This window comes from Hyaena hyaena, unplaced genomic scaffold, assembly GCF_003009895.1.
Source record: "Hyaena hyaena isolate Hyena2069 unplaced genomic scaffold, ASM300989v1 scaffold_532, whole genome shotgun sequence".
Lineage (NCBI taxonomy): Eukaryota > Metazoa > Chordata > Mammalia > Carnivora > Hyaenidae > Hyaena > Hyaena hyaena.
This window is the reverse complement of record NW_024081165.1, coordinates 1,188,224-1,214,800: the sequence shown is the minus strand read 5'-3', so window position 1 is coordinate 1,214,800 and position 26,577 is coordinate 1,188,224. Positions and strand designations below refer to the sequence as shown.

The 26,577-nt window shown below is 38.2% G+C and overlaps 1 protein-coding gene across 1 annotated transcript in view; it reads right to left on the bottom strand.

Annotated features, from left to right (window-relative positions):
- Positions 1-4,407: 4,407 nt before the first annotated feature.
- IPO11 (importin 11) overlaps positions 4,408-26,577 on the bottom strand; it is a 197,697-nt gene continuing 175,527 nt past the window's right edge. The window contains exon 30 of the mRNA XM_039255589.1: positions 4,408-5,790. Coding sequence (XP_039111520.1) covers positions 5,626-5,790 — 165 coding nt within the window. The 3' untranslated portion in view covers positions 4,408-5,625. The remainder of the gene's footprint in view (positions 5,791-26,577) is intronic.

The window sequence follows — 26,577 nt, the reverse complement described above, 5'->3', positions numbered from 1 at the left end:
TCCATACTGTGAGTTGTCTTTAGCAGGCTTATCTGGTAAGTATTCTAAAAAATGACACAGATACTAGAAACTACCAGAATTATTAGACAGGAAACTATTGCTCACCTGTTTCAGCATTTCTCAATGCGTTGCGCTAGGAGTAAAGAACATAACAGGCCAAAAGGAAAAGGTCATTTCATGGTATTGATTTCACTGCCTGAGATGGCACAAGGTATGCGCCTTTCAATCCAAAAAAGAAATAAAGCAAACTGCCTTCCTTACCTAAACAGAGCTCATGCTTAGTTTGATTACCTCCAGATCTGTCAACAGACTTTCCTGCCCTCGCTGTCTGTCAATGCACTTCTGAGCTCAGTGTGTGTGGTTATGAGCTACAACTTCCTTGTCAATCAAAAAGTCTGGCTCTTCTAGATTACTGCTTAAATTGCAGAGTTCATTAAAAAGCGGGGTGGGGAGGGGAGTCACTCTGGGCCAGCCTTTCGAGCGCTGGGAAAATGACCTGCCCTTCTGAAATGAGATAGTAATCTTGCTTCAGGTTAAAGCTACTGAGAAAAATGAAGAGCTCACTTGAGATCTACTCACAGACCCATCTACAGCCTTTTCTTCTCTAACCCCTGGCAATAAAAATCCCCAAATGGCAGACTGCTCGTCATAAGGCCAATTTCCAAATTTAAAACCATGTGCCCAGTGCCAGACAGATATAAATGTGCCAAGCTTCACTGGACTCATACCTGTTCTGGCAGTTCCTTCCATTCCATTTCTGCCCTACTGGGAAATTAACGAGGCATGAAAATCAATACTTCATTTTGAAGGGAAAGAGGGGCAGATGACCACAGATCGATACATTCTTTCCCGGATTAGGCAGTTCTTCAAAGCACACTGGACTAAATCAATTCCAACGGCCCAAATGAGTTGGCTGCAGGCATCAGCTGGAACCAGGATCTTGCTTGTTAAGATCTTAGGCTAATTGGGGACTCTACTTGTTACAGTAAGAAAGAATTCAAGAAAATGTAGTCAATGCCTCTCAGTTTTGAATTTTATCCAAGTGCTTCAGACCGTAAGGAGTCCTTCAGACCAGGAATTCAACTGCCCCGAAGTAAAGATGGAGAAATTCAGACTAACAGCTATAGCGCAGGGTATTAGGGTATTCATCCAAGGGCTCTAAAGTTCAACTCAGTACCAGCTCCACAGCTAGATGGATCAGTTTGTACAACGCTTCAGAGGACGTCAGTTCTGTAGAATTTGGCTGTGATCGGAAAGAATGCATTTCTTAAGGAGATAAAGGTGACTTTAAACGGCTTCTTCAGATGTAAGAGTCTATGGAGGTACCAAGATCAAAGCTTCACATTTCCAGAAATGATTATCTTTTCTTTCCCCATTTTGCCAGCTGATAACGTCCAAGTGCTTCTCATCCTAAACCAAACTAAAAGAAAATTCTCAAAGCCTCAAACGGTTCTGCCATTTAGGCCTGGACCATATATGATAAAGCATTTGTAAAGTAAAAAAAAAAAAAGGAAATGGCAAACCGCTTACAAACCCAAATGAGAAATAGGAAAGCAGTGCTTGCCTTTGTTTCTTCCTGTTTAGCAGTGTGTGAGTTCAGGTTATACTGGTGTTCACTAAGATCTACATACCTGTCCAAAACATGAGGTAGTAGAGGGGAAGAAAGAAAGAGGAGGGAGGGAGGAAGGGAGGGAGGAAGGGAGGGAGGAAGGGAGGAAGGAAGGGAGGGAGGAAGGAGGGAGGGTGGGCGGGAAACAGATGTTGGCTAGGATGTGTGTCCTAACAATAATGGATTTTCAGAACCTAAAAAGGTTGATAAAATTCATACCAGGTTCAATTTACCTTTTCCACAGCTGAGCCGCATGACTTTCCTAGACTAAAATAGAATTGGAGAACTTTTTGTAAATGAAAAGGCAACCTGGTGGGTTAAGGACTCTAGGGTAAAAACAAAACCCACCAAAGAAGCAAAACCACCACTGGAAATTTCTAGCATTGTAAGGTTCTCTTTGAAAACTTATCCTTATAATGGAGTGGCCTAGCTACCACCACCTTAACTGTTCTAGTTCGAATGGAGAGACCACCTCACATTACATGCCTCAGGATGTGATGTCGGGGCAGGTATACAACATTAATGATGGAGTCTCCTCGCCAACAAATGCTAACCTGAATCGAATTACGAGGAAACAATTAGAACACCAGACCAGAATGGACATTCTACTAGACTACTGTTTGGGATTCAAAAAAGCCAATGATATGATAAAAGGACTATTCTAGATTTAAAAATCGAACAGCAAATGCATTGAACAAACATTCAATGGATCCTGGATCACAAAATGAATGGGCAAACATAAAAGGCATCTTTGGGGCATTGGGGAGAACTGGAATATGTACTGTTTATTAGATATTATTGCATGACCCTTCTAATGGATTGGTGGGTATGTAGAGAAATGCCCTTCTTAGAGGTACGCCAGAGTATGTGGGGGTGAAGTGTCTCTGACTTACTTTCATATGATTCAGCAAAAGTATATAAATACTATACATATGTGTGTGCATGTGTATGGAGAGAATAAAACAATTTGGTGAATCCAGATAAAGAGTATAGTACTGGTCGTTACACTAAATGTTTTTCCTAAAGTTGAAGGAAGGGAGTATTTTTGGTTTTCATGACAGATACCTCTTGTCTTCCTTTTATCAGTTCTCCAACAACTTACAAATTTCTCTTTGTGTGGGATTTATGAAGTTGGTAGAACAAAAGACCACTACCCTCAACAGGTGAGCCTTACATTTTAATCCATGGAATAAGGGATCAGTTGTGACGCTAATGGGCTCCAACACTGCCAAAATTTTAGGGATAGCATGTCAGAGTCATTTCAAGTGGCTCTGAGTCTGACATCAGAGGGTGCCGAGTCGAGCCTAGTGCCACTGACTTCTACATAACCTCACCAAAGTACGCTGTTTAAGAGTAGCTTTTAAATATCTATCAAATCCTATAGTGCCAGCTGCACTGCTGCGGCTCCAGGACATATGTTCCCATGATGTGCACTATTTTTATAATATCATGTTGGCAAGTATGTGTTCCCACTGATTTATAAAATTTCGTAAGGTAAACACCCTGTTCTAACCCCAGAATTTAATGTAGCACCATGGCACAAACAGGAACTCAATAAATACTAGTTGAATAAAGGAATAGGTAAATAAGGATCTATGGTGAAGCTTTTATTTTTTCCAGTGAATCTTTTTAAAAAGGGAAATAATTAAATGTGAGTGTTTAATATGTAATGATGTGGTTTCTCTAAAATGGTAGGAGACAGATGGACAAGGGACCACTTCTAATAAAAACTTGAAAATGTTATTGTTGGCCACATGGACCTTTGTTAGAGGAACAGGAGAAACGTCTGGAACAGAAAATAGAAAAGAAGTGATGTTTATGGACTAGAAATGATCATTACCTGGTATCAGGAGCCATAGTTCAACCCGAGGCCTGGCTCAGTTGACTCATTTTGTCCATGTTTGCTGGAAGGCTGCATTAATGAATAGAATTCTGTAAATTAATACTTGTATTTTATGTCTAATTGAACATTTAAAATTTTCAAGTACATGATTTTTTTCTGACCTATTTTAAACATTTTCTACTTAATATTCCTTAAGTAATGTTACTTTACTCTTCCTACTTAAAGCCTATTTCAAACATTTTAGTTTTAAAGACATGAGCTAAACTCTTTCCCTGAGTTTTTTTTTTTTTTTTTTAACTGTTTCTGCAAGGTAGCTATTTTAGTAATATTTGCTATAGTTATAATGAAATCTGTCAGGAAGTGGAAAGAGGAGTTACTTTACTATAAGTGAAGAGCTGGAGAACTTTTGAGAATTTCCAGTAACGTTGGGGAAAATGGCTTAAACGAAAAGAATTAAGTCAACAGAAAGAAGTTATTCTTCTTAGATCAGTCTTGAGAACTGAATAATAATGATTAAGAATTACCACATTAGGGGCACCTGGGTGGCTCAGTCGGTGGAGTGTCCGACTTTGGCTCAGGTCATGATCTCGTGGTCCGTGGGTTTGAGCCCCGTGTCGGGCTCTGTACTGACAGCTCAGAGCCTGCAGCCTGCTTCAGATTCTGTGTCTCCCTCTCTCTCTGTCCCTTGCCTGCTCATGCTCTGTCTCTCTTTCAAAAATTAAAAAAAAGCATTAAAAAAAAATGAAAAACAGAATTACATTAAAGAAGCTTTTAGTCTTTAAATGAAAAGAGAAATAAAACAGTAGCTAGGATTTACCACACACAGCACCAGCACCTACCAGGACAGAGCCAACACCAGGTATGAAAGAAAACATCCCTTTCAAATCCATGGGGCAATTTTTACAAACTCATTTTTCGAGGAGCAGGAAAAATAGTCAGACAAACCAAAGGTAGGTATCTTTGGAAAATTTAATTTGGACCATATTTTCTTTCTCTTGCTGAAAACACCAAGTAGTTCCACACATTTTGAGTTCCACAGCTTACAAAGGGGCGGTGGGGTTCCTGCAGTTACATAGACTGTACCCAACTTTCTATAGAAAGATCAGACATTTCCCAACCTTGCTTCTGAGTATTTCCTTAAAAATGCTTTAAAGGTTTCTTAAAATAAATGGCAAGTGAAACAGAGTAAGGCTTTATTTTCTCCTTTTTCCCCTTTTTTGGTACTGCGTGTTGGAGGAACAGGGAAGGAAGACTTGTCCTAACAGTGCTGGTGCCCCAGGGGATTGTGACAGGCGTGCTGTCACACTGCGGCCCTACATGGCCCTGTGGTGGGTGAGGACCCTGGGATGGGGCAGCGGGCGGCACAGCACAGGAGGCTGTGTGGGGACAGACCAGCTGTTGTTGGTGTTCACCGGGCTTCTGGCCTCCGGAGTAACGGAGGGACTGGAAGTCTCCCAACCGACAGCACAGTACCAAAGGCTCCCTTCCACGGGCCTTACCATATGCATTTAAAGACTAGAGGTAATTACTGAAAATAAAACGAGGAAAAAAATCCCTTCACTAATTTTTGCGTCCAATTACTAAAATGAAAATAAAACATTTGATAAAACACATTTTTCTACGTCAGATGAAAGCAACTCCCTTGCAAGATAACCTCAGTGATATATATTTGCACTATTTATATATTTGTCTGGTGCACACCCTTCTTTAATTGCATCATCTGAACAGCTTTGCCATTTGTCAAACTTGCAGTTTCATTAGCTTAAAAAAGGGATAAAGCAGCCAAATTAATACTAATTTTGGTTGCAGAAAAACATCGCAGACATTAACCTTCATCTTCTCAAGTGTTAAGAGCACATGATTAAAAGCTAATCAAACGGTGTCTTCTCTTAACAGAAAACTAAGCAGCTAGTGTCATCAAATCTATATCTAGTAAACACGGGGCCCCTCTTAAATATAAAATTAAATTCTTTTCAGGAATAGGTTTGTAATTTTAGTTGGGCGGGATTTACATTTATTCACTCATTTTTGTAATAAAAATGTATGGTCTTCACTTCTTTACAGGTATACATGAGGGAGTTCTTAATCGTCTCAGCAGGCTGTCACACACGGATGGCAAGCTGGGCTCTGTGCCTTGTCTCGGAAAGGGGAGGCAGCCGCATGCCAGGCGCTCTCAGAAGCCCTGTAAAAACTCCTGCAGCTGGGTGACGATCTCTGTGTCCACGGTCTCCATGAGGGACTGGAAGCCTTGCTCTCCCAGGAGCTCCTGCTGTGCCTTCAGCTTCTCGTAGATGAACTGCTGCAGTGACACTGTGTGCACGGGGTCCTTCAGAGCCAGCTGTGGAACAGAGAGGGGCCACACTGTCAACGAAGCAAAAACAAGTCCCCCTTACACGTGACTACAAGTCTCTGTCACCTCTTCTGCAGCCACACAACTGCAGGGAAGCAGTTCCTTCTCACTCCCTTCTTAACAAGAGATCCTGAAATAGTGACCCTGTGCAAAAGTTTGCTAAAGAAAAGTTCACCCCATTTGTCTATTTTCAATTCCCTAGGGCCTCTGAGCCTAAATTGCCTGATTAGCCCAACTCCTCAAAAGCTCAGGCTTCATCCAGGCAAAGACTCAAAGCCTGGTACAAAATATTCTAGACAGAACATGCCAAAGAGCACTGAAACACAACTGTCCAGGGCTCCCCTGAGGAAGACAAGGTGCTTTAGGGGGGCCCTGAAGGCTGATAGAGGAAAGTGTGCTATCCTGGATGGCTCTGCTACTTACATACATGCTTCTGGTTACAGAGAGAGAGAAAGAAATAATAAAGAAAAGCAGATTTAAAAAAACAAAACAAACACATACCCCTCCTTTCCCACTGGGATAATTGGAAAACAGAAGAAATAGAATTAAAAATAACCCATCATAAAAAAAAACAACCCATCATTCTACTTCCTAACAATAACAATCACAAGAGAAAACACTGTGGCCTCCTTTGTCTTTTCTGTGCATGTGACCCACAAATACACAATATACAATTAGTGCTGCTCTTTGCCTTTATATATCACATGAAAATTCTACTCTAACACATTTTAAGAACTCTAAATCTATGTATGTCATCATCTTTTTGGTTACAGGGATGTTGAAATAATCATGGTATAGTTAAAATACAATTTTAACTAAGTTTGCTGAATAATCTACCACAAGCACTGTTCCTCTACATTTCAGACTGCTTCCTTATACCTATTTCTATTTTAGAAGAATTACTAAAGGACAAAGACAATTTTATGACTCCTGATACACATTATCAAGTTGTTTTTCCTATAGTTAGTACAAATTTAAAAGGTATGAGAGTTTTTAGGTTGTGACAATGTCTTTTCCACTGGTATTAATTATCATTATTTAAATGCTTTATAATTCAAGAAGTGAAAAATAATATACTCTACTTTAAACTGTATATTTCTCTCATCAATCACGGTGAACATCTGCAAGGCTTCAGTAAAGTGCATGAGTCTGTGTGCCCAATATGGCTGCAAAGAACTCTTGTCCTTCCTTATGGATATTCAATTTTAGGTAGATACAAGAGCTGACTCACATCTGCTGTTTGAACAATTAAAACAAATTTTAAAATAATGACCCTAAGTGGAAAATATAACTGAGAGGCAGAGACATACATGGCATACATTTGAAATCAGACCCTTTAGGTGACCATCCAAGAGTTACATGATAAATCCAAAGCAAGGATAAATTCAGTATTCATTGAAGGTGGACAGGGGAAAAGAACTCTAAACACACACCCCTGTCTTCATAAGCCTGAGGATATCACTGTACAAAATGCACAGAAATTGAAGATGAACACTTAAAAGTAAATATTCTCTTAAGCAAAATGTAGTAATGTTTGATATTACTTTCATTACTATGAGATAGATTTTTTGCTCAAGAGGATGTGTATTTTGTTGAAATATCATGAATTATCTGTAACTAAAACCATCTGCTACAATATGAGGGAAACTGAGCTGAGCTGGAAATTAATGTTCAAACAAGTCACTCCAACTACTGAAATGAGCTTAGGAGAGTAGTTTAAATACTGTTTCAAATTGCTATAAAAAACTGCAAACAGTTAACTTTATCAAATCTCCACCTTTTAATTTTCAACTGATTAATAAAAAGGAAAACTACTGCCATACTACATCCCACCAGGCATGGCACAACACTCTACCGGTATAATATTTTTTAAAGTATATTATCAGTCATGCAAAGATGAAAAGCCTTAGGGGCGCCTGGGTGGCTTAGTCGGTTAAGCGTCCGACTTTCGCTTAGGTCATCATCTCGCAGTTCGTGGGTTCGAGCCCCGCGTCGGGCTCTGTGCTGACTGCCAGCTCAGAGCCTGGAGCCTGTTTCAGTCTGTGACTCCCTCTCTCTCTCACCCTCCCCTGCTCGCGCTGTCTCTCTCTCTCTCTCTCCTAGAAATAAATAAAAAACAACAACAAAAAAAAGATGAAAAGCCTTAGTCTCTTTCGGAATAAAAGTTGTGGAAGGGAGAAGGAAGGAAAAAAAACACACACAAATTCTCCAAATGCACATCTTAAAAACATCTTAACCACCACAACAACTATTTTCTTTACTTAAAAATATCATATTAGCAAATAAATATCTATTTTGGCTTGTGAAAGATATTAATTAAGCTCTTAGCTATTAACACTTTCTTTTAAAGAAGTATATGAAATAGATTAACCAAATGATTCTCTAGAGAAAAATCACTGCTGCGTATCTACTCCAAACCAGATATGATTTCTTTGAATGTTACAGTGCCATCACAGAATTAAGACACTCAAGTCACTAACAGCATTTTCAAAACTGATGCTTATATACAGTATATAAATATATATATTATATAAATAATGCCCACATTATATAATAAACTCAATTATAGGATTTAATATGAAAAAATACAGAAAGCTTACATATTCATCAGGTGGTATGCTCCTAAGAAAATAATTAGTTTCATACTGTAATAAGCAACTTATAATTAGGAAGATAACTCTGCTGTTGGAAAAACTACACTGCAAAAGTAGAGGTGGAGTAGACTTTTAATTCCAAAATAATAGACTAAAACATTCTTCTAATTCTTTCAGCTAAGTACAACTAAAACCTATGGACATTGTGTGTGTGTGTGTGTGTGTGCGCGCGCGTGCGCACCTAGACCCAGAATTGAAGGAATGGAATGACACAGTATTGAGTCCCTGGCTTTCTTCTTGCCTCATATACCCCTAATTTGAGGCTGAAGAAGCCAGCAACCAGGACATACTAACAAACGAATACCAAAAAAGGGCTCCAACAATGAGCCTGCTCTCTATCCAAAGGACCACAAAGCAAGACAGAAAACTTTACACGATAGCTAATTTATTTCATTCAGCTCAACACCAAGACTAAACTATGTCCCCAGCCCTACTCATGGCAGGCTGTTAAAAGGATTCGAACCATCTATCCTGTGTAGTGTGTGTGGCAACACTTGTGGAGCCTGAAATCTCCATTCCTCTCCTGGGGAGAGGGGCTGAGTGGGGAACTTGGCTTTCTGCACCCTCCTGACAGTAACAAAGTGGCACACCAACTTCAGCTGGAGCACTGTCAAAAGAAGGTGGCTAAAACAGAATTTTTAATCAGATTCATAGTCTAATACTACCAAAAAAACCTAGGTTTCAATTAAAAAAGACATAATTCATAACCAAAGGACGTATCAGAGGCAGAAGGTAAGTGGGTTTAATCATAAAAGGGCAACAGGAGGGGTCATTGCAGTGATGGAAATGTTCCATATCTTAACTCATCAATACCAGTATTTTGGTTGTGATGTTCCAGTTTGGTGAGATCTTATCACTGCGGGGGCATAGACAGCAACACATCACAAACCAGAGTGAACTTAGTACCTTGCAACCTCAGACACTAAGAATATATTGGGAGGCATGGAATTAATTTCCCAAAGGTAACATTCCCAAATTCAAACAAATTAATCACTGAAAAATCTTACAAATTCAGAAACTGTTTATTCTTCTTTTGAACATATTTCTAATAAGTGTGATGATCTTTGCTCAGATGTACAAATATGACGAGATAAAAACCTTCTAGAGAAAAAACAAAGCCAACAATACTGAGGTTCAGCTGATAATACAGAAATAATGAGAGTAACGGGAAGAGACACAAAACAATTAAAACCAGACCCAGACGAAATGCAGTATGTGGGACTCTGGATCACATCTTCCAACTAAGAGCATTAGTGGAAAACTGATGCTATCTAAATAAAGCCTGCAGTTTAGTTAACAATAATACACCAATGTTAGTTTCTTAACTATGACAAATGCACCCTGATGTAAGATGTTGACGCTACGGAAAAGGGGTGAGGGGCACAAGAGAAGGAAAGGTCTGTACTACCTCTGCTACTTTTCTGTAAATCTAAAACTATTCCAAAATAAAAAGGGTGTCTGTCTTTATGCCTGTACTATACTGTTTTATTTACTGTGGCTTTGTGAAAGATTTTGAAATCAGAAAGTGTGATGCCTCCATCTTTATTCTTTTTCAAGACTCTTTTGGCCACTCAAAGTCTTCCATGGTTCTTATGAAATTCAGAATTGTGTTTTCTATTTCTGTAAGAAATGCTACTGGAATTTTGACAGGGAGTGCAAAGAATCTGAAGATTGCCTTGGGTAGTATGGAAATCTTAATATCAAGTGTTCCAATCCATGAGTATGTGTATTTACTTGTTTGTGTCCTTAATGTCTTTCATCAATGGTTTGTAGTTTTCAATGTACAAGTCTCCTATTTCCTTAGCTAAATTTATCCTCAACTATTGTATTCCTTCTGATGCTGTTGTAAGTGGGATGTGTTTTCTTAACTTTTTCAGATAGTTCATTTAGTACAGAAAATATAACTAAGTGTGCATATTGACTTTGTATCCTGCAACTTTACTTAATTTATTAGCTCCAGTGAATTTTTTACGTAAGTCTTTAGTGTTTTCTATATATAAGAGCATATTATCGGCAAAAAGAGTTTTACTTCTACCTTTGATCTTCAACAAAGGCACCCAAAAAGTAAACAATCCAAAAAGGACAATCTCTTCAACAAACAGTGTTGAGAAAACTAGACATCCAAATGAAAAAGAATGAAATCCTTCTCTTTCACCACACAAAAACCCAACTCAAATGAGCGAGACTTAAACACAAGACCCCAGACTCCTAGAAGAAAACATAGTTTCAGGAAAAGCTTCATGCCACTGGGCATGGCAAGGATTTCATAGCTATAACACTAAAAGCACGAGGAACAAAAGGGGATGTGATAAGAGACTACAACAAACAAGTTTTATAAGTTATTTGAAGAGGTACTAAGAAATTACAAAAGTACATCCCTCTGTGGCCATCTGGTGCGTCTCAATTAACTCACACAAGTGTTCGATTACAGAGCATCGAAGTAGCAAGGCTGGCAAGTTCATTTGTGAAATCAGAAAAAAATGATGTCCCTAGGCTGTGAGTGACATTCAAGGTTGATTTTTCTCAAGTTAGTGACAAGAGAACTGGAATACAGACTTCCAAATTCCTGGTTTTGTTCTCTTTCCATTACAACCATATGCCTAACCACTCTCTTACCCTTCAAGGAGGTACATAATATTTAAATATTTCCACTAAAATCGTTAAGATAAAATTAGAAACCTTATAATAGGTTTGTGATATTAGAAGATAATTACCCAGAATTCTTGACTCCAGGGCAATGCCAAATAAATTAAGTGCTAATAGTCTGACTCACTTCAAAAGTCCATACAGTGGATTTTAATAAGCAAGTAGTTCGGTATTCTTTGACTTTGAAATTATTACTTTAAGACAGAAGGTTCTTCTGGTTGAACTGTGTATCAGGTCCCTCTGTTCGTAATTATAGCTTTCTGACATTTGCTTCAAACCATAAGGTGGTGAGTCTTTTAAAGTTGGTACAAGATTTTAGCTCCTGTGGTGTCACTTACCAGGATGTATGTTTCTTGTTCTTTGAGACTTTGATTCCTTAAAACTAAAAAATATTTCACTGCATTAATCACCAATTTCACCCAGCAGGAATTTGACAGCTGAATCCTTTATTTTTCTTAGGTTATGTGGCATTTCATATCATTGTTCACTTTATTTTTTTATTTTTATTTTTTTCATTCATTGTTCACTTTAAAAGCCTCCATAGACCCATGATAATTTTTTGGAAATTATTTACTGTTAAGTTATTTCAGTTGGAATTTTGCTAGAGAGAAAAAGTTTCCTACCCTAGAAAAATACAGAAGATTTTTATAAGAATAGTGATATACTTTCCATGAAACTTGGTAGATTATGTATAACCACAGTAGCAATGCAACAGGCCAAAAATCTAATAGGAAGCTGTCTACAACAATATATTTAACCATGTGGTCTTCAAATGTTTTTAGTTTAATTAAAATATCTTTGGTTTGAAATACCTTTTTTTGGACCTCTGTTTCATTATAGGGAATTGTCAGTTTTTGAAATGTATCCAACTAATTTTCTAAAATCCGTTGGATATAAACTCTCCTAACAGTTGCTTAACAAAGAGTATGAATTCTGTAGATGCCAACCAGAGCCTACCTCATCAATAAGACTCAACAATGCAAATAAAGTCACTAATTAAATCCAGTGTGGAATCCAAATTCCAAGGCAGTGAGTGAGAACTTATCATCACTGCTGTAGCTGTCCAGTGATGAATTTAGACTACCATTTCTATCTGATGAACCAGTAAATAAAGGAGCTATTTTACATTGCTATGTCTAGAACGACTGGGACCCAGATTTCATGCGATCAAAGGGACAGTGCATACATGTCTCAGGGACAAAAATGCAATTACAATTTAGCAATTAGCTTAGTTTAGCAATTAGTTTTCTGATAAAATTATTTTTCTCTCCATCACTCCAAGACCATTACTACTTGGGTATTTTTACTCTAGTTTCAGTCTTATTCTGGTTATGCCTTTCAAGGTGCTTCAAATTTTTACAAAGTAAACATGACCAAAACTCACAATTTAATCACTGAGCCAAAGTAAATATGCCAAGCCCAGATCTGAGCAACAGAACATCTGCTTATTTCTTCACATTTGTTGCAGTATGGAATGTTCTTCATCAGAGTGATTACATAGCAGTCAAAATATTATATCTACATTTACTAAACTCCAACCACAAACAGGGCATGTACTAGGCACAGGCTATACCTTTTACATACATTTTTTTGTTAGTTTATTTATTTTGAGAGAAAGAGAAAGTGTGCAAGTGGGGGGGTGGCAATGCAGAGAGAAAGGGAGAGAGAGAATCTGAAGCAGGCTCTGCCCTTTCATCCCCCAGTGCAGGGCTCGACCCCATGAACCCTGAGATCATGACCTAGGCCAAAATCAAGAGTTGGATCTTTAACTGACTGAGCCACCCAGGTGCCACTTTACATACAATATTTCACTTAAAATTCAAAATAAGAAATCCTAAGGAAGAAAGGAAACCCACGGCAATGTAATCAAATGTTTACAGAGCATTTTTCACCCTTAGCAGCATACTGGCAACCATTTGAAGAACATTAAAAAATGCTGATGTATATCAGATAAAGGGTTAATATCCAGAATCTATAAGGAACTCACCAAACTTCACACCCAAAAAACAAACAACCCAGTGAAGAAATGGGCAGAAGATATGAACAGACACTTCTCCAAAGAGGACATCCAGATGGCCAACAGACACATGAAACGATGCTCAGCATCCCTCCTCATCAGGGAAATACAAATCAAAACCACACTGAGATACCACCTCACGCCAGTCAGAGTGGCTAAAATGAGCAAATCAGAGAACTCTAGATGCTGGCGAGGATGTGGAGAAACGGGCACCCTCCTACACTGTTGGTGGGAATGTAAACTGGTACAGCCCCTCTGGAAAACAGTGTGGAGGTTCCTCAGGAAACTAACAATAGAACTCCCTTATGACCCAGCAATAGCACTGCTAGGAATTTACCCAAGGGATACAGAAATGCTGAGGCATAGGAGCACATGTACCCCAATGTTCATAGCAGCACTCTCCACAATAGCTAAAACATGGAAAGAGCCTAAGTGTCCATCAACAGATGAATGGATCAAGAAGATGTGGTTTATCTATACCATGGAATACTACATGGCAATGAGAAACAATGAAATCTGGCCATGTGTAGCAACATGGATGGACCTTGAGGGTGTTATGCTGAGCGAAATAAGTCAGGCAGAGAAGGACAAATATCATATGTTTGCACGTATAGGAGGATTAGGAGGAACTTGACGGAGGAACAAGGGGGAGAAGAAGGGCGGAAATGGTGGGGGAGAGGGAGAGAGGCAAACCATGAGAGACTCTTGAATGCTGACAAAAACTGAGGACTGATGGATGTGGGGGGGGGATGGGCATGGAGGAGGACACTTGTGGGGATGAGCACTGGGTGTTATGTGGAAACTAATTTGACAATAAACTATTTGCAAAAACAAAATGCTGATGTCTAAGTGTCACTTCTAGAGATTCGGATGTAACTGGTTTCAGGCATGAAAATTTTTAAAGCTCATGAGAATCTGATAGATATTTAAAAGTGAGAAAGAGTGCTAAAGAAAATTTTGGAAAAACCAGTTTTGAGGACTAAGATTTAAATTAAACCCAACAAAAATCTCTAATCAGTATCTTCATATTAAAATAAATATAAGTAACAGACTCAATAAAATATATGACACTTAAAAATAAAAACCCTTGGGGCACATGAGTGGTTCAGTCAGTTAAGCATCTGACTTTGGCTCAGGTCATGATCTTGTGGTTTGTGAGTTCGAGCCCCAGGTCGGGCTCTGTGCTGACAGCTCAGAGACTGGAGCCTGCTCTGGATTCTGTGTCTCATTCTCTTTCTGCCGCTACCCTACTTGTGCTCTGCCTCTGTCTCTCAAAAACAATGAATGAAGATCACCCAAATCTCCAGTAGATAGCTCATGTTAACTTCTGACTTATGGATTTAAGGAATTTGCTACTGCTAACACCTAATTCAACAAAGTTATTGACAACTCATTTTGTACCATTCTAAGTGCAGAGATTCAAGGATAAAATAAATCATGGTCCTTGTAAAGTTAAATGCAATGAAAAGGGGAGCTTAAGGTAAGATGAAAATTAGTGGTGTAACATAATTTTTTACACGAAATGGTAAAAAGCTGCTGCATCAAATGCTTTTTAGAATGAGGCAGTTACTGTGTGTATGTGTGTGACAAAGGGGGGAGATAAGAGAAGAATGTATGGAAAGGAAAAGAGGGGCCAAGGACAGACAAGAAAGAGAACTACTCAGGTTTAATGAAGGCTAGCTGGACATGTGGACCTATCAAAGGCACCAGTATTCACTGAGTAGAAGCAGTTAATCTGATGTGAAGTGAATGGGGAAGGGGGCTAAGATCCTGGAAATGGAAAATGCTATAAAATTCTCTTAAATAGCAGCAAGCCCAGCAACACTGAAAGCCTGCCTCTTTCCCACTGTATCAGCATGGCTATGCAGGCTCACCAACACTTGTGATTTCTCATGTTTCCAGTCTAGCCACTCTCACAGGTGATATCTTACTGCAGTTTTGCTTTGATTACAATTTCCTGATGGCTTCCTATTCCTACCAAATGAAATCCAAATTCCTAGCTTTCTATTGCTGCCCTAACTACCACAAATTTATTAGTTTGCAGTTCTATAGATTAGGAGTCCAGAACAATATCACTAGGCTAAAATCAGGGTGTGTTGGCAGGGCTGCTTTTCTTCCCAAAGGCTCTAGGGGAGAAACTGTTATTTTGCCGTTTCCAGCTTCTAGAGGCTGTCTTCAAAGCAACAGTAGGTTGAGTCCTTCCGACACTACATCATTTTAACTCTTTCTTCTGCCTCTCTCTTCCACTTCTAAGGACTCTTATAATTACATCTGGCTCACCTAGATAATATCCTTTATAATCACCTGGTGAGCAACCTTAATTCTACTTTGCAACGTAACCAAACATATCCACAGGGGACGTAACATATTCATAGAACCCAGGGATTAGGACATGGACTTCCTTGGGAGATGAAAGGGATTATAGTTCCTACCACACTTACCTGGCAAATCAGGCCCTATACAACCTGGCTGCTATGTGGTATACAGTAGGCAACTACATACATGTTTCTGAAGTGACACTCCTCCAACTACTCCAATGTTCAGTGGAATAGAATGAATTATTTCTTAGTTCTGAGTACTGTAGCATGTGTAGTAGCATCCTTGTCTCCTACCCACTGAATTACAGTAGTTCTTCTCAGCCTAGTGACAATAAAATATACCTTTAGACAATGCTCTAAGTCCCCCGAGGGTAGGGGAATAAAATAACACTCAGGTGAGAATCACTATTCAACAAGGACCCACTGTTAGCATTAGAAGTAAATGTAACTCCACGTAACTCACACAAGGACATAAAGTCATTTTCACTATAATGGGTTAAGAAAGAAACTCATTAGTTTCTTCACTGCAGTGTCTTCCAGCTGGCGCGGGGGGTAAGCAGTGGGGAAGAAATTAATTCAGTTTTGAGCTGAAAGAAAGCCACAACACCTGAATAGTTTCTATAACAAAAGCCTTCCCCCTTTCTATCTGTTTTATTTTAAAGTACTTTATTTCAAGGGGACAATCCCAGAAAATATCAGATGACTTATTCATATGATATTCACATACACTATCATGTGAAATGCAAATTAAATACAAATTTATTTGTGCAAAGCAGTATTAAAGTCTGTCATAGATTATTTCATCTTGCTTGGGTTCATGTAAAAATGAATTACAGTGGCTAGGATAGGGGCTCCTGGGTTGCTCAGCTCAGGACATGATCTCATATTTCTTGAAATTGAGCCCAGTGTCAGGTTCCACGCTGACAGTAAGGAGAAGCATGCTTGGTATTCTCTCTCCTCCACCCTTGCTTCCTGTCCTTATCCATCTTGGGCTCTTTCTCTCTCTCAAAATAAATAAAATAAAACTTGGGGCGCCTGGGTGGCTTAGTCAGTTAAGCGTCTGACTTTCACTTAGGTCATGATCTCGCGGTTCGTGGGTTTGGGCCCCGCGTCAGGCTCTGTGCTGACTGCCAGCTCAGAGCCTGGAGCCTGTTTCAGTCTGTGACTCCCTCTCTCTCTGACCCTCCCCTGCTCACGCTGTCTCTCTCTTTCTCTCCTAGAAATAAATAAAACATTTAAAAAAAAAAAAAGGACTACAAATTTGGATTTATGAAATAAATCCATGCAAATCTGCCAATGTAGTATCTGATAAAGGCGGCATTTCAAAACAGTATAAAAAGATAGGTTTTTGTTTAGTTTTGTAACACAGGAGAGCTATATCTAAAAAACAGCTGATATTCTCGTCCATTCCTTTTATGAAAAACATTTCTACTTGGATTAAAGATTTAAATGAAATAAATAATATGAAAAATAAAAACCTGAGAAATTATGTTCTTGAGCGTGGGGTAGCAATTCCATATAACCAGATAAAACAAAAGCAAAAGGAGAAAGAAAAAAGTCAAAAGCAAACAAACCACTGACGATTAAAGAGATGAAAACTACCACCACGAAAACTCAAACAATGAGGCCCTCTCAAGGAGCAGTGTGGATCTAGACTGATTCCGCCCAGAAGTTCATCTTTCAGCAAAGGAGTCTGATGAAATGGGTGTGGGGGTAGGCATGGGAGTGAGGAGCTCCCTGATAGCTATAAGGGAATATCTGTGAAATGAAGGAGAGACCACAATTTGCAAAACTTCACCAGAACTCAGAAAACTGAAAAACTACCTAAGCCATGACAGGCAAGAAAAGCAATGGAAACGCATACTCTTTTAAGACAACTCATTGAGGTCCATGCATTCCAAGTAAAGACAAGTGAAGAAGTGAGGCAACGGTAGCTGCAAGGACTTAAAATTAAGACCACTGACTGTCTCAGCAACGTGAATGGTTTATAAATTCTGCCCAATCCCTGACAAGACCATTCTGTGACTAACCCCGGCACACTAAATCTGATAAAACCCTTTCATGATTTACCCTGAGACACAACTTGTGGTGCCACAAAGTGTGCACTCACCCCTGTAACAACCAGCTCTCATCAATTTAATTTTGTTCCTGGTTTAAAAAACAAAAAGCAAAAACCAAACCAAATGGAACACGGATGCATAATGAAGGGCCTATTTCTGTATCTCTAATGAGCTTGTCCAGGTTTCTGATTATATTCCAAACTAGGTGGCATAAAACAACTAATTTTTAAATTTTGATTTAAAAATCTAATTTTCTGTGGAGCAGAATAAGAACAGATGGTCTCTGCTCCATCATCTAGCGGCTTCACTTGAGAAGATGTGAAGGTTGGAGGGGACTGATACTATCCTGGAGAATCATCTATCGGGTCACTCGTTCATGTGTCTAGCAGTTAATGTTCGCTGACATCTGGGACCTCCGCTGGGTAAAATAAGACCCATACTCTCTTTGTGGACATTGGTACCTGGGTTCGAAGAACAAGTGTTCCCTGGGAACAAGGGAGAAGCTATATCTTATGATTTGACTCGGAGGGCATAAAGCATCAGCAAGACTGACCAACTCTAAGAACAGCATGTGGCATGGGACATATAATTATGGCCATTCTTGGGAAATACAATGTATCACAGAACTCCTACTTTAAGCAAAAAATAAAATTTCTAAAAGAAAAAATGGGGTGAAGAAGGTAAGAACAAGCCATTCATCAAAGGAATATAAATGAACTATAAACATCTGGAAAATGCTCAGCCTTGCTCATAATTAGAACAAGTACATTAAAAAACAAGTTACTGCTTTCTATCATATTGTCCAGGGTATCAAATAACTCATACACTCACATATTGTTAAATTGTTAGCTTTTTTCCTTAAAGTTAGAGGCTGGCTTTTGAGAAAATGTGTGTCAAATACCCAAGTCTAAATCACCATGTTTACCTGTCACCCATTCTTCCATGTTCAAATGGTATTGCATGAAACAGGCAGACAATTTAGCTCACAACTCCACTGCACAAGTACTTTTCCTCACAGCAACCACACTGTCACAGAGAACATTCCCATTGTGACACAGAAAATGTTTAAAAAATACTTGAGAGTGGTGATTTAATAAAACTGGTCATTTGTACTACTTCATCAGGAACATTCCTCAATGAAAATGGCTTAGAAAACAAGCAAACAAAAAAATGTGAGTATACAGTAGTAAAAAAGAGGACTGTGAGCATAGTTTGCTGCCAATGCCTTTACTGATGCTCAACTGCCAGCTGTTTGTGAACTACTTTTAGAAGCTGTGCTCAAGAAATGCATACAATGGAGATCCATTCAATGGAATGTCATCAAATACAGCTATTAAAAATGATGCAAATCTAAATGTATGCACGTAGAAGTATGCTCATGCATTCACTACACTTAAAAATAATCAAGCAGCATAATCTTTATATTTTTTAAGCAGCATAACCTTAAAAAAAAAAAAGATTTTATTTTTAAGTAATCTCCACACACAACATGGGGCTTGAACTCACAACCCCAAGATCAAGAGTTGTGGGCTCCATTGACTGAGTCAGCCAGGCACCCCTATAGTATTTATTTGTGAACTACATACAGATGTTTATATATGCAAATTTTTGGAAAGAAATATGTCAGTAAAGTCTATCTTGGGGAAAGGGTATTTCATATCATATAATTTATTTTGTGATTTTAAAAAGAGTATAGGTTCCTTTTACAATTAAAAGGTGCGTGGGTGGCTTAGTCTGTTGAGTGTCCAATTCTTGATTTTTGGCTCAGGTCACGATCCAAGGGTTGTGGGAACAAGACCCACGTCAGGCTCTGCACTGAGCATGCAGCCTGCTTGAGATGTTCTCTTTCTCTCCCTGTACCTCTCTTCACTGCTAGCACTCTCTGTAATTAAAAAAAAAAAATTTTTTTTTTCAAAATAGGAACTTGCTACGAAGAATGATTCTTTGAAAGGCTCCTTAATTTCCCCTCCCTTAAAAGATAGGCTCCTCATAAAAACATAATTAGCATTACTGAAAATTTATTAATAAAAAGAAGAAGGAAAAAGGAGGAATAAAAGAAAGAAAACAGTCTCATGTTCACTGGAATGTTACCTAGGTTACTGAAAATACATTCTCCCAAACGAGGCCATGAACTTCATGGATAAATATGAAGATTTTACTTGGCATTGAGTTTAATATCACCCTGTCAAAATTTCCAAATGCACAGCAACAAAGTTACTTAACTATTTTTGATTAAGGTTTTTAGCAATAATTGAGATAAATAAACTCAGTTCAAGAAGTAATGAGGTTGCCTGTTTTCTAAAACTCAAGAACAATATTGAGGTCAGCAAGCAATTAATCTTAAGACTAAACTAAAAAGAAAAACTCAGAAGCCATTACTTTAGTTTCAAGGGCATTTTCAATGGAATTTTCTTTTCCAGCATCTTTTGATTACGACTATGCAGCCTACCGTGACAGATCTTAACCTCTGGATCTCAAACAATTTTTTGATTAACATTTTAGCTTGATCACAGGAAGAACGGCTTTCTCGGGAGGGTGCCTGGTTATCAATTTGTGTCTTTATTAAATCTCTGTGGGATTATTTCAGTTCATTGTTTCCTATCCTCTTGAACTGTTTTAATGTCATTTGTAAGCCTGCACTTTTTAAGTACTGAATTACCTCTTAAAACAGTGTATTACTAAGATTTGGGTAAATTTAATATTGATTTTGAGCATCTCACTTATAAGGAAAGCTATGTTCAATCCACAATTTTGAAATATTTTATACAGCCATCCTTAGGTAAAGGTATGTGTTCAGCATCCTCTGGAAGTAAAAATAAGGATGCATTAACAACAGCATTAATAGGTAGTTGAACTTGGAAAATGCAGGCTTGGAGCAAAACATACATAAAAAGGAAACCCTCTCATTTTACTAAACTGGCTTTGTAATAAGCTAATAGTATTAAATGTGTGTCAAGAGTATGTACATATTACTGATCGACATACACCAGAAGACAGGTTCTGTGGATATACAAAATCACTAGTAGAGGAAATACTAATTACAATGATCAATACTTCGGACACAGTGAGCATACAAAAATGTATACTGAATAAACATGAGAGAAACCATCCATTTTGAAGAAGCTACTCTTGCCATTGTGCTGAGGTCAAGAGCAAATGGTTGCATAACTGCAGCAAGCAGGAATATTTGGTACGTGACAAAGAGTCAACAGAAGTGTTTTTAAGAAAATGGAGAAGTATGAGGATTTGCACACAATTTTAATAACTTAGATCTTCTATCATCAAATCTGGCTGAAAATATGTGGGTGACAACCAACATAGAAGTTACAGCAAATTAAATCATATGGATAAAAATTAATAGTATAACTGCTTTCTTTGCAAAACAAGAAGCAATAATTTGTAATCATAACTTTGCAAACTGCTATTTAATATTAAAATTAAAGAATTAAATTTCTAAGAGGCAGGGGCACCCAGACAAACTGTACCTCTTCATGACAGCTTCACGAGGTATCAATAAAAACATTCACAATTAACAATTGGGATCTACTTGATGTTTGTAACAAACTAGGCTTGCTTTTTCTTACTATCCATCTACAGACTTTAAAAACCAACTTGACAATAAACTATGAAAGGAAAAAAAATTAAAAAATACATTAAGACCACTATGTATTGAAGGCTGACGAAAAAAATGGAAGTCCTCTCGGCAATTCTGAAGGGAAAAAAGATCAGAGGGAAAGCTGGAAGGGAACAAATGTGAGTACTTCTCTGCGGAGGGTTATAAATACAGCACTCATGCCTACCCTTTTGTAGCTTCATTCAAGCAGTAGCATGAAACATCTCCAGTAGTATTTTAAGATAAATCTAACACTATAATAGATTTTCTGTGGTCACCTACAATAGTTATTATGGATTATGCAAATACTCTGTAAATAACCTGCACTGTTGTTGAGTTAAAAAAAAAAACAAACAACAAACCTAGAAGACAGAATGCTATCTTCCACTGTCATCAAAATAAAATTTGATTAACTTTACAAATTAAGTACAGAGTAAATAAAAACAATTTTTATTTTCAACTTTATTCTAAAAGATGGATTCAGTAAAGAGAAAAAAATTTTTAAAGCTTTTTTCTTTCAGTATTTAAAAATTTTTCCCTTTACTTTTTTCAATGTTTTATTTACTTCTGAGAGAGAGAGAGAGAGAGAGAGAGAGAGAACGCACGCATGTGTGCGAGAGCGACCAGGAGAGGGTCAGAGAAAGAGGGAGACACTGAATCTGAAGCAGGCTCCAGGCTCTGAGTTGTCAGCAGAGAACCATGCACAGGGCTTGAACCCACAAACCGAAAAACCAGGACCTGTGCCAAATTCAGATGCTTAACTGGCTGAGATACTCAGGAGCCCCGCTTTCAGTATTTTAAAGATGCTGTTCTGCTGTCAGCCTGTGTGCATTGTTTCTGATGACAAGTTTGTTGTCATTCTTATCTCTTATCCTCTCTATCTAATGCATCTTTTTTTCCTCCCTGACTGCTTTAAGATTTCCTCTTCAACACTGGATTTAAGCAGCAAGTTGATTGTGACGTGCCTTGGTACAGTCTTGTTTCCTGTGCCCGGGGTTTTCTGAGTTTCTTGGACTTGTGAGCTCATAGTTTTCATTAAATTTGGAAAAATCCTGGCCATTATTTCTTCAAATATTTCTGTTGTTCCCCTTTTTGTCATTTGGGGACCTTCAAGACTTGTGTATGAGGCTGTTTGAACACATCCTACACAGCTTACCTTTATTCTCTGGTCTTTTTCTCAATTTCATTTTGGAGAATTTCTATTTCTAAATCTTCAAATTAACTTATCTTTTGTTCTTCAATACTTCATCTACATTAACTCCACCAGATATTACAGATTTTAATCCTTACAGGTTCATTTCACTTTTCTGAATATCTTTAACCTCTCTATTTAACATGATCAACCTTTCCTCTAGCTTCTCACCTGAGAGAACACAGTTATAAAAACTGTTTTAATGATCTTTTCTACCATTTCTACCATATGTATATTCTTGGGGAGTTGTCAGGGATTCATTTCCCCCCTCAGTATGGAGACCTTCCAGCTTCCTTGCATGCCAGCAGGTTTTTACTGGCTGCCGGGCATTATAAATTTTGCCCTGTTATATACTGCCAATTTTTCCAGCCTACAGTCTTGAGTTTTGTTCTAGGACATGATTACATTTCTTGAAAACAGTTCAATCTTTCCAGATTTTGCTTTTACCTTTGTTTTGCAGGATCAGAATACCTAATATGGGGATACTTTTGTACCATTGCAGACACACGCTTCTGAATCACCTACCTAATTAATGCCCTATCATTTCTGAGGGCTTCCACTCTAACTGATCTACTCCTGGTATGTCAGCTCAGGATACTGTTCCCTCAAAACCCTTCCTGGAAGTTCTTTCCCTGGCCATGGGTAATTTCTGCACTTCTGTGTGCTGATCAATACTCAGCTAAAGACTCACAAGGGGCCCGCCAAAGATCCCCCAAGTTCTAAGTGAGCTACTCCCTCCTCTGGTAACTCAAGCCATTTTGGCATCCTCAAATGAGACAGACCACTGTGCTCCCTGGAAACTCCCGCCAGGTAGTAAACTGTGGCAATTGGAGGGTTTGTTTTCTGTTTCTAGAGATCATTATTCTTCATATTCTGATTTGCAGTATTTTAAAAAAATGTTTCATGTATTTCGTTGTTTTTTTTTTCAGTGATTTTAGGTAGAAGGATAATTTCAAAACCTGTATCACTATCTTTGGAAGAAACAACTTCACTTTAACAAATTTACAAAAAAAATTGTCCACAAAAACAAAGGAAATTACATCTCTTGTCTAAAGCATCCATGATGTGGGGAAAGGCTTCTCTCCTTAATCTGCCCTTCAGAACTCATCTTCAACTCTGTCATTTCCTGACACACTGAGTTCACACGAGCACTGTACCTGACACACAGTTCAATGATTGGTTCAAGAAACCAGATAAAATATGCATTAACCTGAGAGTCATCCTCTTATTTTTAGGTCACAGAAGGGAAATTGGAAAGGAATCTTTGGAAACACTGGCTCGTGAAAAACATAGTCTTGCTATGGAAACCATGAACGATATATAAGAACAATTCTCAAGTGAAGTGTGTGGGGGTGGGTGGGTGGGGAAGGCAACAAGAATAATCCCCAGGCTCTCTCACCTTTGGGCACTATCTCTCTGTCTCCCTAGGCCCCTAGGCCCAATTTACTATTTCTCTCAGCAGCCTACATTTCATTTGGCTGGTGGCATGGAAACACTATGCATAACCAACTAGCTGGACTTAAAAACAGTTTGGTTCTAAGTGCTTCAATGTTTGCTCACTATTCAAGGCACAGAAAGGCTGTTGGTCAAGTAAAGTCAAATGAAGGCAAGTTAGGATGGGAAGACAACATATACTGTGTATCTAGAAAAATCAAAGATCTATATCTATATCCTACAAGAGAAAGTAGAAGAGTCAAGAGATTATTTTCAACTGATCCTTTATTAGCCCCTAAAGAAATCTTACAAAAGGTATATATCACCTCTTCCCCAAAAGGTACATCCTCACCCAAATCTGCATACAATCTCAAGGTGTTTCTAAAACTCTCCTGGAAATCAAAACACAGGCTGAATTTTAGGTTAAGAATTTCTGACTAAATGTAATACTGACCCTAACCTTTACCTCGTCTTCCAGCTTCTGAATTAACAGTTCTGAAACTAGGGTCTTTGGATGTTCCCAAACTCAAATGTACCCTTGACATTTTCCCAAGTCTTTATTTATACATTGTTATTAGAACCTTATCTTTAGGCACTGATACTCGTATACCCTGAAACATCCCCCCAACCCCCGGGCAACAGTATGGTATAAATACACATAAGGTCCTAAAAATCTCCAGTTTCTATTTATCACAAAACTTTTGGCACTAATTACTTAAACCAATAAGTATTGGTTTTACCATGGTTGAGGGTATTACCATTCCCTCAACATACTGCTTACAGATTACAAAGTAACTTTTTACAAGAAAGATGTCCTGTAGGGCACACTGTTAAAGCAATAAAAAGCTGGAAAATATTAAAATCCACATGAACAACAACTCTAGATGAGGATCAGGTTAACGGTTAATAGTCTTATGGAGTGATTTTATATAAAGACCACCAACATGACGGACCACAACACACAAGATACACAGTTCTTGCCAGGATTAATTAGCTACAAAGCCAATTAGGAAAATTATGTCTACATGGTATTGTTACTTTCCCATTGGTGCCAATAAGCTTCAAGAAGAGAAAGGAGACAGCAGATTATGGATCTAGATTTGTTTTGGGGAATGAAAGAGGAGAGAATTATGTAACCTCAAGGCAGAGGGAAATAGATCCAATGACACACTACCCTCACTAATGTGAATAGCTGTCCAAAGACCCAAAGAAATCAGGGCTATATTTTAGAGTGAATCTCTTCTAATGAAAGGTAAAAAAGAAAAAAAAGTTCCAATTGTTTGCTTGTATATACTACTGGCTAACCAGTAGTATAAATATATATGTTAAGGTGCTTTAAATTTTATAGCGAATGCCTTAGTTTAAGAAACATTAACATGTAACATGAAAAATGTTTATTCAAGAAAGCTTTACAGAAATATACAAAGACATATGCACATATATACACAAACATAAGTGACACATAATTCCTAATCTCAAGGAGATCACAGATTTGAGTTGCTGTGATTCATGAAGCACAAGATGGTACAGGCAGTTGACACGTACAGGAAGATTCTAGGTAAATCCAGGAGAGGGAAAGATTCTTTCTACAACTGGGCATGGGAAGGAAGGATGATCATTGAGTGGAAAGAGTGCCTCATGAGGTAAACAGTAAGTAAGCAAGCTGAGTGAAGGGAAAGAGGATTAACAGGCTACTCTACTCTACATTTAAAGACAAGTCTGAGAACTCTGTGACAGAGGCAAGAAAACACGTGATACACATGGTTTAGGATACAGAGGAGGGTAAAGAAGACAAGGCGCAAAAGGCTGGGTGGAATCACCATGCAGATGTCTATAAAAGACTGGCAGGGAATTTAATTCCTATTATGGTGGTTCTCAACCCTGGCTGGAAACACATGGATAACACGTGAAGCTTTTAAAGAAATATGTAAAGCCCAATTTCCAGATCCACAAATTTAGTAGGTCTAAAGTGGGGAGGCAAAGACTATGACTATGGCTTGTCCAAAGTTAGCAACAGCAGAACAAGAACATTGAAGTTAAAAGGTGGGGAAGTTAGTGAAAATAAGAGAAAGTTTATAAAAAGACTGTGAAAATAAGAACAAATTACAGGACTTCAGATAAAGGCTCAAAACAGAATTTTCAGGAGACATGGAATCATGCAATGGTGAAGAAGAAGAGGTTGTGATGAGAAAGGAATGTCAGAATTCAGAATTCTGGATGAGGATCAGTTTCAAATTAGGATAAGGTCAACAGGTAGCAAGAAAGTGGGGGTAAAAAATGTAATGGAACTGGCATGGTGAGAAAAAGCAAAAAGAAAGCTCCCTAAAGTCATAACCAGCTTGACAATGAAGGCAAGTTGAATAAGAGTACTTTCAACAGTTCTTTATTTACCCTGATTACTCAATGTCATAGGGCAAGGAATCTCAAAAGGCACTTTACATATACCAATTAAGATGCTGCCTTAATTTTATATGACTTGCAAAATAAAAATGCCTTTTGTGCATGAATTTCAAGATTACTGTTAGCTAACCAAGAAAAAAACCACAGTACCATATCAATGGCAGTCAAATACAATTCTTTCATTAGTTCTGTTGAGTTTTTCTAGAGGCAAATGAGAGCGGGCAAAGCAATCATCTGACTGGTTCTTAGTGGTTAAAATCACGCCAGGAGAGCTTACAACCTCCCAACTCAACTGGGACCATAGGATGCCCTCCCAACATTCTATTTTGACTGAACATTTATAAAACAATATCACAGAGTATTTTTAAATGATAATAAGGTAACTTTCCCTCTGACAATGTACTCCAAATTCTACTAAGTCGAAGTCTAAAGGAAAGCTGA